This window comes from Acipenser ruthenus, chromosome 3 (genome assembly GCF_902713425.1).
Source record: "Acipenser ruthenus chromosome 3, fAciRut3.2 maternal haplotype, whole genome shotgun sequence".
NCBI classification, from domain to species: domain Eukaryota; kingdom Metazoa; phylum Chordata; class Actinopteri; order Acipenseriformes; family Acipenseridae; genus Acipenser; species Acipenser ruthenus.
In genome coordinates this window covers 25992020-26008776 of record NC_081191.1, presented here as the reverse complement: position 1 = coordinate 26008776, position 16757 = coordinate 25992020, and the positions used below count along the sequence as shown (strand labels likewise).

The window sequence follows — 16757 nt, the reverse complement described above, 5'->3', positions numbered from 1 at the left end:
ATGGGATCTCTATATTAATAAACAAATTTAAGTGTGAAATACATGCATCCAATACTGTGCATCCCCCAGAAATTATAAGGAGAAAATGCAAGGTAGTAATCCTGGGTAATCAGGTGTCTGTATTTGTTTTAAAAATAAATAATAGGCAAAGAGAAGGAGATGTGTTACCTTTTTATTGGACTAACTAAACAATAATTATTATTTAGTTAGTCCAATAAAAGGTATCTCCTTCTCGTTATCTATCACCTCTGGACTAACACGGCTACCATTTAATCTAACAACGATTGTAAAATAAACAATGTCATTGTTGTTTTGTTTTTTTTGTTTGTTTTTTTACTAGTAGCATAATAAAAAAAATCTGGGATAGAATATCCTAAGGCTTTAGGACTGCCCCAGTTTTCATATTTTCTCAAACAATGTATTGCATTTTCATTACCTGAAATGGTCAGTGTAATCTCTTGTGAAGTCGTTGATGAATTAGTGGAGTTGGAGCCAGTTGCTTGTGCAAGGACTTGACTGAGACTGGAGTTATTGATTGTTAATGTAATCTCATGCTGGTTGTTGGAAGATGTCACCATACCCTGCGAAGTCATGACCTGTGTGAGATCCTGTGTACCTAAGTAGAAAGCACAAATACAGCACTGTCAGGGAACACACAGCTAAAGGCTTTAATAGGCTAAAATATGTAGTAATGTTTGACAGTAGAATAGACTTCTAGGGTTAACTGAAACAGTTGTCCATGCAAGGGAACTTCTTAACCACAGATCTTAACTGTTCCAGCATGGTTTATCAAACATGGCTTTGAAATGTACAGTATAGTAAATATGACTTGGTAGCCTTCACTCTAAACCCTATTTTTATTTTTTTTAAATATAGTGCTGATTGCGTTCCTCTTAGGGGCTGTAGCTGACCAAGTAATTCAATACATCTTCTCAAATGTGCAACTGAAAGAAACACATGCTACAGCATGAATGTATTCTCATTTAAAAACATAATGGGTTCTAGTCGCAAAACACTAAGGACATGAATTTAGTGTTTTATGGTTTTTATACACAAACAGTCAGGGTAAACAGTGCATTGAAACTTGAAAATAAACTAACCCTCTCCTCAGAACAAACTTGATATCTGGTACTACATTAGGTTAAATAAATCAGTTTGTAAGCTTTCATTTCAGATGGTGTTGCTCTTCCTTGGCACTTCCAACCAACCATGTTTTTCACCTATTGATTGACGTGCTTTGCAGTCAGTCTTTCTTTATTGCACATTGAGATGCTTATGTAGCGTATTGACCCCTTTAACACAATAAAATAAAAAGGTCCTTATGTGCCCTTTAAGGTATTTTTAAAAGTCTTTCAACATACAAAACAGGAGATTTTGCAATAACCCCTGAGAATTAACTAGAACACATATAATCACCATTGAACAAGAACTTCTCTATATTTATGTAAAAATGAATATTATTATTATTATTATTTATTTCTTTGCAGACACCCTTATCCATGGCGACTTACAATCGTAAGCAAATACATTTCAAGTGTTACAATACAAGTAATACAATAAGAGAATATGCTACATACAAACAAACAGAAAGACAGACAGACAGAGTGACACTAAATACTGCCAGATTCTCTTCATGAACTTAACTGCTTTCATCATAATACTGCTCTATAGATCACGGGTTCCCCAACGTTCATGGCAAACAGCCTCCCATGCCATCAGGTATCTTGACAGATCCAAGAATTCACAGAAATGTGACATTTTGTTAGCCTTACAATCACCATCTTTTGTTGTATGATGGTACATACTGTTAGTAAGGGCATTAGAAGTGAACTAGACAAGCGGTGTGACACACAGACAGAAGTATTTATGCCTGTCTTCTCTATATCCCCATTGCTAGGGATGTGTCCCCAGTGGGAATAACAAATGTAACTCATAAAGCCATCTCTATGTGTATTAGGCTGCATTTAATTCAGTGTCTTGCTTGGCCAGATTGTCTGAGCAAAACAGTAATGGATTTTACCACACCATTCCATATATTTTAATGGGAGTGTTTTGTCAAAAGTACTTTGTGACTCATCCAAGCCAAATGTAATATCTGAAATGTCCTTTTTGCTCAAAAGTTAAATTGCTGACACAATGACCCTTGCTAATTGGAGATTATATCCAGATACAGCTCATATGTAATGTCACATTAACAGAGTGGCTGCCACACTGTATTTTGACTTAAAAAAAATATCTAATTCTGTTGCAATTACAGTTGCTGCTGCAGCATTAAAACACCTCAAATGATATCAGAGACAGACGTGACCTTATCTAATACACCTTATGAGCATAATGGTGGGAACATACCCCCTTAACTCAAAAATCAGAGGACCTTGGAATGGAAGCAGGAATTTTTTTAACATGAAGGTTTTCTAATGTCCTTCTGAAAAAAACTAAAACAAAGGCTACCTACCGCTGTTACTTGTAGTCAGAACAGAGTCTTGTTCTGTCAGAGTTCCTATGGTAATATTGGCTGATCCCACATTTGGCTGCAAGGAAAGACCCGAGAGTGGCTGGATCACCACATTAGCAGGCACTGTGGAATCCCCTGTTTGGAGATGGCCGCCAGCTTGCTGGGTATGGCTGGAGTCTCCTGTTAGGTGGTGGGTCAGGATACTGCCTTGCTGCAGGGTCTGTTGCAAAATACTTGGATCTATCTGATTTAAAGGGAGGAAGGAAAAATTCTCTAAATCTGACACATAAGAATGTTACATTTTATTAGTTCATCCATTCCTTCAAAAGACTCATTCTTGGGTAAAACTGTAATAAATTAGACAAAGATTTAGGCTAGTAATGAAGAAAACACTGGCAAGGAAGAAGGCAGTTGCTTCCACACATAAAGAAGACACACAATTTATTAAACATAAACAAATCTCCATAGGTATGCAAATGTTTTTTGGGTTTTTTTAATGCTGTTTTGCCAGTAAAAACAAAAAGTCTTTATTTTAAACAAATCAGTATTTCGCTTACCTGGAGTGTTATGTTGTTAATATTGGTGGTGTCAATGCCTGAGATCTGGACATTTGGTCCCACTAGGTTAGTGGCAGAAAGCTGTAGCTGTATACCCTCTAGTGTGGCTAAGCCAGCTTCCGTAAGAGACACAGTGAGATCACCCCCTGCTACATAGAAAAAGAGGGAGTTGAGAAATTTAGATAACTTTCATGCTTCATTACTTAAGCATTAGGAGGGTACAATTCAGTGACATTTATGTTATTAAAATCATGCAAATACATTCATTGGAAATTACTTTCAGTAGTTCAGAAAAAAACAACGCTTTTGACGCTACTTAGAAGCCCCGCTGTTTAGATCCATTAAATAGACCATTACCTCTCTTAATTGCTTACTTTCAGAACAGATTGAATCCATGTAAACTCCATTTAATATATTTTATTTATTATCTACACTGAATGTATTGTATTGTTAGGTTGCATTTATCATGGGATATGATGTACGTGTTCTATGTGCCAGCTATAAAGTGCATTCAGACTGATTTGTCTATCATCAAGCAACATCCAAATGCCCTTGAGGCTTATATAATAACATCAACCCTTATTGGGCAAAGGTTAAGTTGGGTTTTAACTGTCTTATTTTTGTAGAGGAGAGCTAGCATAAATAAAGAATACATAAAAAGGTTCAAATCAATACCCCCTTTCAGTCAGCTTGAAGACAGATGGTTGGGTACAATAAATTCCAAATTAAATATGCCCCAACGTCTTACCATTTCTGTAACTAACGAGGTAGGTGAATGTGATACGTTTAAAGCATATTAAAATGGTGTATTATCAAAGTTTAAGCACTAAGACTGGTGAAGTGAAGTAGAAGAAAAAAATATGCCTGGTAGAGTTGGAGAGAAATATACTGGGTCTTAGCAGACAAGTCATACTTTCTGGAGTATTTAACCTCTTGGCAGTATCTTAAATATTAACAATCCCTTTTTTGGTAGAATTTCAACCCTACAAAAACTCAGTGCCTCATTTTTACTTTATTTTTTTATATAGCAAAACGATTGATACAAGTTACTACATAATCACTCCAGTGATCTTAGAAAAGATGTCAGCCTCTGCAGCACACTTTTAGTCTTCATAATCCCTAGAAAGTAAATTTCTTCCCGTAGCAGATTCTATGTATTAAGCAGTGGACTTGAGGGGCAAAAAACTCTTGTAGTGAATACAACCTTTTTTTTTTTTTTTTTTTTATAATTACCTAAAACTAAACATATTTTCAGGTTACTACTACAACCCTCATACTGAAACTTTCCTGTTTGTAAAACCAAATTATGAAGTGCTTAATATTACAAACACGTTTTTTTTTTTTTTTTTTTAAATAATATCCTTGTACTACAGCAAAATTTGTCAGAACAAAACACATTTATTACAGTGCACACTTTGCACCAATATTGTTTAAGTAAAAACAACGATGTATGTTGAAGCTTACAAAGGCAACACACCAATATTTTGTATCAATATCATATCTAAATACCTTTGCCATTAATCTTGTAACATTTTTAAGAAAAACTGCTGTAAAGTGCTGGAGTTACTACCAGTGAGCTTTTACCTGACATAGAAGCTGGAAGAATGGCTTGTCCAACAAGCCCTTGTTGTAGCAGGTTCTGCTCAAATTGGCTCGTGAGGACAGAGTTGTTGGTGATGTAGACATTGGGGTCACCGGGTGAGGTGTTAAGCAGGTTGACTGGTGGGAGAGCTTCTGTGCTCTGGCGGTCACAAGGTTTTTTATTCTTCTTGGCCTCTGATGTTGGCTTGTAATGACATTGTATGTGGGTCTTTCTGTGGCCAGATGTTCGGAAACGCAATTCACAGAAGGGGCACTTGAACGGCTTGGAGCCTGTGTGCAGTCGCATGTGCACTTTCAAACTGCCCTTTGTTGAGAAAGATGTGTTGCACATGTGGCAATTAAAGAGCTTCTGACCTAGAACCAAAAGATTAGATTGGGAACTACTAATGTCATACTGAAAATGTGTTACAAATTTGTGAAAAAAATAAAAGGGCAAGAAAAGAAAAGAAAGCACACACACACACACACTAAAATGTTGCTGTATTTAACTCTCACCATAATAACATTAACAATGGAATGAGTTTTATAAATCAGTGTTGACAATATTAAGATTTAGATATACTTTCTTTTTCAAATTCCCTTTCCTTTCAGTTTGTATCCTCTCTAAAATGTACATTTGGACCCAAGTAACACTTCCTGCTTTAAAATAGAATAATTGCACTCCAAGTTTTTAGTGAGGTTTTATTTCAAATAAATAAAATTTAAAAAAAAACCTGTGGTGGATATTTTTTGTAGTTTTTCAGATTCTATAGCAATGGTCTTAAAAACAGGTTCATTATTTATTTATTTATTTCTCCTGGCCTTTTAACTTGTTCTTGTTTTGGGTTTTTTTGCATCTAAGTGCACCTAAATATTTCATTTTTTAAAATGATTATGTGAATTATTGTTTTATGTATTTTGCTGGAAAAAGAGTGATTGCAGACTAGTCCAACAGCACCCAGTATGCAGAGATTTTTTAAGGTCATTAAGTAAGTCCATGTACAGTATACTAATGAACTCAACTGTGAATATGTTGTGTGTTTTTGTTAGTAAACACTATGTTGACTATCTGTCTTAAAGTGGTCGAATCTAACAAAATAATTCCCTAAGTCTTACCTGTTATGCACTTCCATTTGGTATATAGGTCTCGAACATGCAGCTTTGAAAAAAACGCATGTTATAGCAAACATGCATTACCATTTAAAGTTCATAAAAAAGGTGGTAACATGTTATAAAATTAACATGCATGTTTGCTATAACGTGTTTCTCTCAAAACTGCATGTTTATATACCAAATGGAAATGCATGACAGGTATTCGGTCTCTTTTCTTGGACACATGGAGCAGGTTTTTGTTAACCAGGCACAGCCCATCCAGCTGTTGTGGTGAGGGCCTGTGGTTCTCAGAGAGGGACCGCAGCAAATGCAACTGGTAGGCTACCAGGATGGTGCTGTAGTTCCCTAGCCGTGCTGTGAAACGCATTGGCTGAATAGGCTCTCTTAAGGCAGGCAGCGTCCTGGGATAGGCTACTTAGCTTTACATATTTTTCACAGCATTCCATCTAATCGATAGAGGCAGCTCAAGCCATTTTAAAGTAAATTAAATTAGTAATTAAATTTAAAGTAAATTTCATTACGACCCCCAACACGTATGTGTGTTTATTATTTACAGCTATGCCCAAATGTTTTGCATCACCCTATAGAATGAACTAATCTTGCTTCATAAGGTCGAATGAAACATGCTGAACAATGTTACGTTAACATACGAAATTACATACCCCTTTATAGTTTTCCATATACTTAACAAAAAACTGACAAATTGAACAATGTGACATTTTGAAATCTAACATGAAATACTGTGCTACTATTATGGCTTCTGGAAGACTTTTGCAATGTAATTTTGTAGTTTCTTTAATTACATGATGCTAAATAAAAGATGTACCGGTAAATTATGCTCATATAGATTTTTTTTTAATTGTACTGTATGAGAAACAGATTTGAGATGTTATTGTATGTATTGTATTTGAATGGATTGTGCAGGTATTTGCAAACTGAGGGAATACAGTAACAAATAAAAGCATAGATGACGTTTCTGCAGCAATTTAAAAATACATCAGTAATTAAAATATAAATGCTTCTTATTGATATTAAATTATTAACTAATACATATCTTTTAAAAAAAAAATGTTGGGACTGCCAGACTGGCAACATATATACAGTAATATGTGTGAAGTACAATCTGTGGCACCAGACACAATGTGAGAAGCCAAGAAGGCAGCATTAACTTGATTTTGCACTGCACATGCTAACTGTAATTATGAGAACATGACTTGCAAAATATAGAGGTAAAGTGGTAAAGGCTGTGTGGTCCAGTGGTTAAAGAAAAGGGCTTGTAACCAGAAGGTCCCCGGTTCAAATCCCGGCTCAGCCACTGACTCATTGTGTGACCCTCAGCAAGTCACTTAACCTCCTTGTGCTCCGTCTTCTGGGTGAGACGTAATTGTAAGTGACTCTGCAGCTGATGCATAGTTCACACATCCGAGTCTCTGTAAGTCACCTTGGATAAAGGCGTCTGCTAAATAAACAAATAATAATAATAATATTGTGTATGCTTCAATGCTGTCATGGACAACAGTGTAAGCAAGAGGAAGAAGGGTGTTCACTGACCTGTGTGTGTCTTGACATGACAGTCCAGAGTGGATTTTACTGTAAATCGTTTCCCACATTCATCACATTTAAAGGGCTTTTCACCAGTGTGTATACGAATGTGTCTGCAAGGGAGAGAAATCAAAATTAAGATCTAAATAGTGAAGCAAGTATTGCATCAAAATTAGCTAGTCTTACATTTCTTAGAACTCCTTGGATAATAATACACAATTATTTCAGTTTTGGCATCCTCATCTAAAATTACTATATAGAGCTGTGGTGTTCCTTTCCAAGCACAACAGTTTAATAAAACAAATCCCATCCTGTATCCTGACAACATTAAATATGTGTGTGTCTACAGAATGTTTCGCCTACATGTGAATGACAGCTAAACATAATGGTGAATGTTGGAAATCCCCCAAAAAATTAAAAAAATAGCTTCTTTAAAATGGATGAATAGATAAATTCTTGAATGCAATTCTTGTATGTGTCATATTCAATCCTACAGTGTATTGTTGTGTTGTTGTTGTTGTTTTTATTAATAATAATAATAATAATAATAATAATAATAATAATAATAATAATAATAATAATAATAATAATAATAATAATATTGTTTGTTGAATTTTCAGTTGGATTTTGTGCAAAGCTTTATATAAGATTGCACCGTAGAGAGTACAAATATCTTAAGAACTGTCTAATATTTTACGTCTGTATTGTGTGTCCTTGTGGAATAGACAGCGAGCTCAAAAGTCTTGTCCAGTTTGATTTGTGGTTTGCAAACAAGCTTCTTAATAAAATGCTAAGAGCCTCTTTAATTAACATATTTTTTGTACTGCATCACAGCCTATTAATTGTACATGATCCATGTGATATATTGAACCATTTCCATAAGAAAATCTGCATTTCCATTAGCGGTGTCAATGTTGCGGTGCCACATATTTGTAACATCATAGGTCACGTTGCATTTAAACCCTGAATGTGTTTATGTTTTTCTGTAGCAAATGTATTGCATTTACAATAGTGAAGTCCAATTATGTAAATGCAATGCAATACATATAACATAATCTGTTATAATTACCGTATAAATCCTATCCCCATCATAAGCTCTAAACCCATTGTACTTGCAAAATATGTTTGGCTTTTTTATTTATTTATTTATTTATTAGTGAAATTAACAAATTGGTTTTAGGGTAATTTCTTCATCTTGGATTTGTTTTATTTTAACCACATATAATGTATTTAATCATCAAAACGTACTGAGTCGTTAACTATATGTTAACTTTAAAGTTGAGTTCGGCGGCGGGAGCTGGAGCTGCTCTCCTATTTTCTCCTGCCTATCAAAGCTATCTGCCTATTTAAGCCACGTCACACTCTATTTGCCTTCCAGAAAATGTCTGTATTGGCCACGTTTAGTAATCTGTTGGCAGTGGAATATATTGCTGTTTTTTTATTTTGTTGTACTGCTGCTACTACGACTATGGAAGTACAATTACTAGTTGAAAGCCCACTACTTGTTCTTGTTTAGATTTATTTGTAACACCAAAATCATTTACAATGACACTGACCTAGGATAAAGTGCTTTTGAGGGGTCTTAGATTGCTGTTGTAGCTTTTAATTTCACATGTGGTCACTGATGTAGTCGTATAGTCGATATTCTTCATGTTATTCTCAAGTGACCCAGAAGACACAGAAAAATAACCTTGCAAGTAAGAAAACAAGCAGAAAATAATGCTACCTTGTTCCCAAAAAACAAGGATATAAATAAATTGGGGACAAGCAATTTAGGATTAGTCATGGCTTGTATATGCCGCTGTTTGTTTTTAATGAATTGACCTGTTAAATAAGGAGTTATTTAAACAAAATGACAGTTACATCTATTTACATCTATTTAATCTATTTTAATAAATGTAGTCAGAACTGTATTTTACTGTGTTTTTTTTAACCCTTTAAGAACCATTATAGAGCTGACTGCAACCTGTAGGTATTACACATTCTGAGGTCGAAACGCCAATGGACCATTTTTTTTTTTACTTGTGATAAATGTTTTAATTTGCATAAAATCTTACATGACTACAAAAATATGATTAAAGTAATCAAGTAAAATACATAAACAAAATAAAAACAAATAAAACTAGAACTGCCAGGCAGTTTTACGGCTCCCAAACCCCAGTACTAGTACCAAACACTTAAGCAATTACTGGAAGAAACGAGTTTAGTTCTTGATATTTGACAAGTTTGAAATCAGTAACGTCACCAGTTCTCCAGAAGATGATTTTTAAAGTTTTTTTTCCAAAAAATGCGTTGGGCGGCCATCTTGGTTCACGCACAAATACAATTTTTGAAAAAGTCAATTGTACTGACACAGGCATGATGGTTTTCAGGTTTGGAGTTAATCAAGTAAACCGTTTTTAAACTGAAGCAGTTTTAAATTTAAGACGTAAATGTACGTCTGGCAGCCACATTGTTTTACAAAATATCACCATTTTGACATATTTGTATTCCATTGTCACCGGGACGATACCTACCAAGTTTGGAGTTTGTTGGTCAAACGGCTTTCAAATAAACGCAGTTTCCTGTTAGGGGCGCGTTTCAGTAAAATTTGTGGCAGCCATTTTGATAGTAAATTTTATCGCAGCAACTTCAACTTCGCAAACTTGAAGTGGGTTTGGTTGCTGATATGCCAAGTGTCAGATCAAGCACTTCACTGGTTCCCAAGAAGACTTCGAAAGGTTTCTAAAAAAAATGCGTCAGACGGCCATTTTGGTTCCGGTCAACACCATTTTTTTTAGGAGTCAGTTGTGTTGATACAATGACAGGGATGATGCTGGTGAAATTTGGAGTTAGTCAAGTAAACCGTTTGTCAACTGATGCAGTTTTAAATTTAAGATTTAAATGTATGTCTCAAAAGAGCCAACTTCCCAGTGCTTTGGTATGATTACCATACCTTTGTCAATGGAAAGATACATGACTGTAAAATAGTGTTTTTAGAAACAGTAAGACCAGCTAAGAGAATTGTAAACTTGGTTGCTTTTCTGCAAAGGAGAATCCGCCCTTAACCAATACATCATCAGCAAGCGCATAAAAGCTCTGTGTGTTATTCTTTCATGTCGCTTCTTTTTTTTTCAGCTGCTCAGTCAAGCACTGGGAGGCCGAAACGGGAGTTGACTGCTTAGAGCCTGGAGGAAGGGCTGCCCCCTAAAAAATAAAAAATATGCGAGTAGGGTTTTTTTTTTTTTTTGGGGGGAGGTGGCTTATAGCCACTTTCTATCTGCGGCACTGGGATGCATGTAACTGTTCATGCATTTCCAGCCGGCCTCGAGCAGGTAGCTGTCGGGCACCCACGGACGAGGCCTCCAGCCAAATTTATCTTTCACTCTGGCCCTGAGTGCCCACCACAGTCATCGGGCCCTGAGCGCCCTTCACAGTTCATAAATCATCTGCAATTGCAATCTTCACCATTCATTCATTGCCATTCATTCATTGCCATTCATTCATAGCGGATTTTCCGTGCTGAAACTCCTGTTCCAGCAAAGTGGAAAGAACCTCATTCTAGAAGCCAGCTACAGCAAAACATTCCCAGAACATGTAATACGTGCCAGGTGTATCAAATTCACAATTAGTGCAGGCAGAATATAGAATAATATTAATTTGAAAACTAGGGCAGCAGTGTGGAGTAGTGGTTAGGGAGGGTTGTGGGTTCAATCCCAGGTGGGGGACACTGCTGCTGTACCCTTGAGCAAGGTACTTTACCTAGATTGCTCTAGTAAAAAACCCAACTGTATAAATGGGTAATTGTATGTAAAACTAGTGTGATATCTTGTAACAATTGTAAGTCGCCCTGGATAAGGGCGTCTGGTAAGAAATAAATAATAATAATAATAATAAAACGCTTGCGAGGAGTGGCATAAGAACGATGAATGAGTTTGACATGAATTAATTGGTGTGCAGGGTTTTTAGAAGCTATAAAAGTATTCTTCCACACTGCATCCCATTCATGTATTTCACCTGTTTTTTATAACCCTGATTATTATAAAAAGGAGCCCACAAGCATGGGTTATAATGTGAATGTAAAGATACTAAAACTCTTGGACAATGGACAATTGTTTTCACAAAATGCCTTGAAATCTGTTTAATTCAGGGATGCTAATGATTTTAAATTTTGTCACAAAACTTGCTGAGGACCTTCTTTTGCAAAAATATTGAATGTATGATAATCTGAGGTGTATGAAGGTTGTTTGGCTGTCCAACTGTCTGTCTGTATGTCATATTTTTAAAACTTGCTATGAGTAATATACTGAGTGTAACATAATCTGGGGTTATATGGATGGCCCCTTTTGTTTGTCTGTTCTGCATATCACATAATTTAGCACAGGATATTAAAAGTATCAGAATCTGTTTTTTTTCCTTACATAATATTGAATGCAAACTTATTTTGGGATATTTCACAGCGTTCACATGTGCCCAACCCATCAATATTACATTTTACTAAAGTAACTGAAGTTAAATATGCAGTGTGGTATAATCTCACATACACTTTTTATTTTTTTTGTGGTCACTTGTGTATAATTGTTTTGTTTTTAAGTAGATGCTTTTATTAAGTGCATCTGCTACTGTGCCAACATGTAGCTGATTAAATGGCAAAGAGCCGAATCCTTGTGATTCTACTTGAGTCTTGCTGAGACAGTAAGCGTGTCTATGTGATTTTTTTAAATAAACACTTGTTTTTGAAGCTGCTGTATTCATGCAACGGTAAGTGGATTTCGTTACCTCGTCTCCTAACTGCAATGAACTGCATAATAAACAGAGAATACTCCCTTTCATTCAAACCACAAAGGACCAGATTTACTAATCCTTTGTTCCAGTGTATAGTTTCCCTCAATTTCAACCACGAAAAGGCGTATGTTTTTGAATTTAAAAAAATTGCATTATAGCTACGGGGAATTGATTCAATATTTGTATCAAAATAATCAAAACCACAACAAATTATTTTACAACCAGTATTTTCTTTACCTGTGCATGGGATGTGGAACTCAATGATTACTATAAACAACATACTGTAGAAAAAACAAGCGTGTCGTGAATCTGGGTTAAGGCCAGCATACACTGTACTACATTCATCCAACTAGCACATGTATTATGGGACAGGTTGGACCAAGAATGTATAGCTTACTACAGGTTACTGGAGGCCAAATACTATTTTTCATGTAGAATAGAATGGGAAGGATTTCTGTTTACATACTACACCTTACAATTTGTAGTATGCATCAGACAATATGTCATGAGATGCTTGTGAGCAGGTGATCAGGTTGCAAATCTTATTCTTACACAGATATATAAAGAGTATTAAACAGATGCATTTTAATTTAACAGCATGATACTACTATGTTATTAAAAAGATGAGAATACAATGTTATTGATTTCATTCCATAGAAGCAGAGGTAATTTATTTGTATACTTTTATTTGTAGCTTCTCATAAGAAATCAAAATCTCTTGAATTTTTTTGTTTTACTGTTACACTACAGTAGTCACATTTATAGTGATCAGTTTATTTTAACTGTATAAATCACTGCGCTGGAATAACATTAATATGTTCTCTGCATACATTACATTATGAAAAAATATAAATCTGTACAGTATACATAGTGTTCCGCGTTTCCGGTTTATTCCGAATTTTACCAAAAAATGACACGATTTTTTTTTTAACTGGACGTCGGTTTTTATGATTTTTGTCTATTATTCAATATTAGCCTGGGTACTGGAAATACACAATATTTTGATTAAAATGCTGTTTTATTTTGACTACGACATTGTAATAAGCAGCCCTACACTGTATCCTAGGATACAGCAGACGTTTAGACGTCAGAGGATCAAATAACGTTCAAACGTGGTTCTCTGTCACTTCACATTACTGTGCAATGCGAAAATAATAAAATATTATTTCAAATTGAAACAGAATGATTTTAGCACATTTTCTTTTTTTTACCGTAGCCTACTTAGTACACAAAATAGTTCATGGTGCTGCATTGACACGTTATAATACTATACAGTGCTGGATGAACATATACTTTAAAGATAATAGTTAGATAGTTTAAAAATGAGCTAGGTTACATAGACAGGAAAGCTTTTTAGTGCACCATATGGCAATTTAAAGGGGACCCTGTGTCTTCTCAGAGATAACATTTTGGGATAAACTTCCCTTAACTTTATGACGTTATGACTTCATGAGTAAAACATCAAAGAAGCTTTGATGTTACGTTCACTTAAAGTAATAAAAAGAAAGTGGACCACGTGGTCAATGATATTATTGGTTGATAGGAGGCCTGTAAAACTTGCGTCAGTATGTAATTGTATTTTTGATAAGTTAAGAAAAAAATGTCATACGGAAAGCCTATATTAATTCAAACGTTGTATTGTCTTGTTGATTGTATTATAACTTGTGCTTAAGGAAAACAGAGTACCCAGCTGCTCTACTGTATCTAATAAAATACCTTTGTTGAAATCTACAACGGAGTTCGGAATCACAATTATTTCTACTCACAGATGCATGAAGGAGAGAAGTCAGATAACAAACTTGAATTTTATGAATTCTACATACAGTATCTTACTGCACACATTTTATAGAAATAAATCATTTTTTTTAATTTACAGAGAACATTTTACAGTGTATGTGTTGCTGCAAGTAAAACTGTAATTATTGTAGTCCTCTTCTTGCGTTTTGGACCATCATTATTTCTGAAAGCTTCTTGCCCTTTTCCAACCGATGGACCGCAGTTAGTTTAAACTCTGTAGAGTATGAGTTTATATACCTTCTTTTAAGCATGTACTTAATTTTTGTGATTTAGTAGGCTACTAGTATCTGTTGTTCTGTTTATTTTAACCCGTCTTTGTGTCAGTATAACAGCCGTTTTTCATTTTCAGTGTCTTTGGATCATGCAATTCAGTGACCTAGTGTCAAACGTAATTGGATATTATTGGGGGACATACTTTGTGTCCGGCATATCCAAATGGACGGCATAAATGCTGTCTGTATTAGCAAGGGAGTACTGTACTGTACAGTTAGCATTTTCCATAGACAAAATAGCCACAGGTGCACTGCCTTGCTGTGTAATTATTATTATTATTATTATTATTATTATTATTATTATTATTATTTATTTCTTAGCAGACGCCCTTATCCAGGGCGACTTACAATTGTTACAAGATATCACATTATTTTTTACATACAATTACCCATTTATACAGTTGGGTTTTTACTGGCGCAATCTAGGTAAAGTACCTTGCTCAAGGGTACAGCAGCATTGTCCCCCACCTGGGATTAAACTCAAGTCAAGAGTCCAGAGCCCTAACCACTACTCCACACTGCTGCGTAATAATAAATAAGTGTTGTGTATGCTACCTTGTTTTTAGATGATATTTTTACAGCACCTATATATCTTCACCTACTAACAATTTCAGAACACCCCACTATTAAAATTAATGAAACAAGAGTGTGCTGCTACAAATGTACTGCAAATAACATTGCTACATTTAGACAGACCTTAAAACAAGACATACATTGTAGGAAGCATTAGTACCACCTGTATTCTGCTACACTGGATTATACTATGCTACATCATGCAACAATACGTACTGTATAATACAAAGACATCTGCCTTTAGGAATTAGAACAACAACATGTTGTTCCATTCCCTGACACAAGCCTTTGCTTTATATGCTCTGTGACAGAGAGCGAATGAATCCGAGTCAACAGTCTCCCTCCCGACCTGTGAGGGCACGGTATAACAGGAACAGTGTGCCCCGGACAGTCAGACGTCGGCCATCCAGAAAGGGGGCGAAGCCACAATACTAGAGGTCAGCACCTTACTGCGGCAGGCGATGCGTCAGTCATGGATTGGAGGAGACGTGATTGCACTCGCTACCAAAGTAGGCGTAACTGAAGATATATCAGGGTGTGTGGCTGAGCGATCAATTCCTTTGTTATTGTTGCGAAACGGAGCGCTGAAAGAACCATACAACGAAACTGTGAGCGTTTGCAGTTGTTTTGTTAATTACTGTTTATTTGTATTTAGTAGACGGCTAACAGACAGAGCTTTCTCTGTTCCAGCCAGCATTAAAACCCGGATTCCAAATACTGTACGAGTCACACTGTGTATTGCCACCAGCACTGGAGCACCGCGAAAAAGGACGCAGAGCTGTGCCTGTATTCTTGTATTATTATTATTTCGGTACTGAAACCCTGTTTTGGGGGGCTCCCGAGTGGCGCATCCAGTAAAGGCGCTCCGCTCAGGATGTGCCCTATAGCCTGGAGATCGCTGGTTCGAATCCAGGGTATGTCACAGCCGACCGTGACCGGGAGTTCCTAGGGGGCGGCGCACAATTGGCTGAGCGCTGCCCGGGTAGGGAGGGCTTAGGTCGGCAGGGGAATCCACGGCTCACCGCGCATCAGCGACCCCTGTGGCCGATAGGGCGCCTGTGGTTCTGCAGTGGAGCCGCCAGATCTGTGTTGTCCTCCGGCACTATAGGTCTGGTGGCATTGCTGTGGATCTGCAGTGCGAAAAATGACGGCTTGGCAGGAGCACGTTTCGGAGGACGCGTGTTCCAGCCGTTTCCTGAGTCGGCGGGGGGGTTGCGAGCGGTGAGCCGAGGATACAGATAATAATTGGGCATACTAAATTGGGGAGAAAACTGGGGTAAAAAATTGGCGACGACTAAATTTAAAAAAAAAAAAAAGAAGAAGAAACCCTGTTTTGCTTAGCTGTGCAACTACACAGTGCTGTGTAGTTGCCAGCATTATTATGTAACACCGCCAAACTGTGAAAACAGTTAAAGAACTGTTTGGACCGTGAACACTGTTTGTTGTCTTTGTTTGAGCACTGCATCACCTCTACACCTGCGCACTACAAGCCACTTTGCCACATGCTCATAAAAACTTTGTATAATTATTTTCTTTTACCCAGTGAAACAGTAGCTTTAAATTATATGGCAACAACCAAAACATTGAAAAGCACAAGTGGAAAGTACATAGTCATACCAATATCGAATTGCTTATTTACACTTCCTTTTTTATTTTTTAAGATTGCAGTAACAAACAAGATGATTAATCTCAAGGTGGTCTTCTTAGAATTCTAAGTTACATCTCCATTCTCAACAACAGTGTACCTCTCCAAATCGCTAAGAGGGTTATCTTTCCCTTGCTTTCCACTAATTATGCTAATATTTCAATACAAACTCTTAACAATTCCATTATTTTGTTTTAGTTAGATTAATGCTTGAATCCATAACATATGTTTTCATTAAATCCTTCTAGTCATGGCAATACTTGAGATCCTGGGTCTTATTCTAGTTCAGTATTACTGCATTCAATTGTGAAAGAGGAGCTCATCTATCTGCAAAACACCTCTGCCATCAACATCCCATAGACAGCAGGTTTCACAGACTCGGGTGTTTTCAGTGAAGGTGAATTGTTGGACAGTGCAGTAACAGTTGCAAATTTACTGCAAATACACTGGCCACATCC

General features: G+C 36.4%; 1 protein-coding gene across 3 annotated transcripts in view; it reads right to left on the bottom strand.

Moving 5' to 3' along the window:
* LOC117394814 (zinc finger protein 236-like) overlaps positions 1-16757 on the bottom strand; it is a 120695-nt gene that overhangs the window by 25347 nt on the left and 78591 nt on the right. For all 3 annotated transcript variants that reach the window (XM_033993414.3, XM_033993415.3, XM_033993417.3), the window contains exons 21-25: positions 7258-7361; positions 4597-4968; positions 3013-3161; positions 2456-2699; positions 437-616 (exon numbers count right to left, since the gene is read on the bottom strand). In XM_033993414.3, the coding sequence (XP_033849305.3) occupies positions 437-616; positions 2456-2699; positions 3013-3161; positions 4597-4968; positions 7258-7361 (1049 nt within the window). The remainder of the gene's footprint in view (positions 1-436; positions 617-2455; positions 2700-3012; positions 3162-4596; positions 4969-7257; positions 7362-16757) is intronic.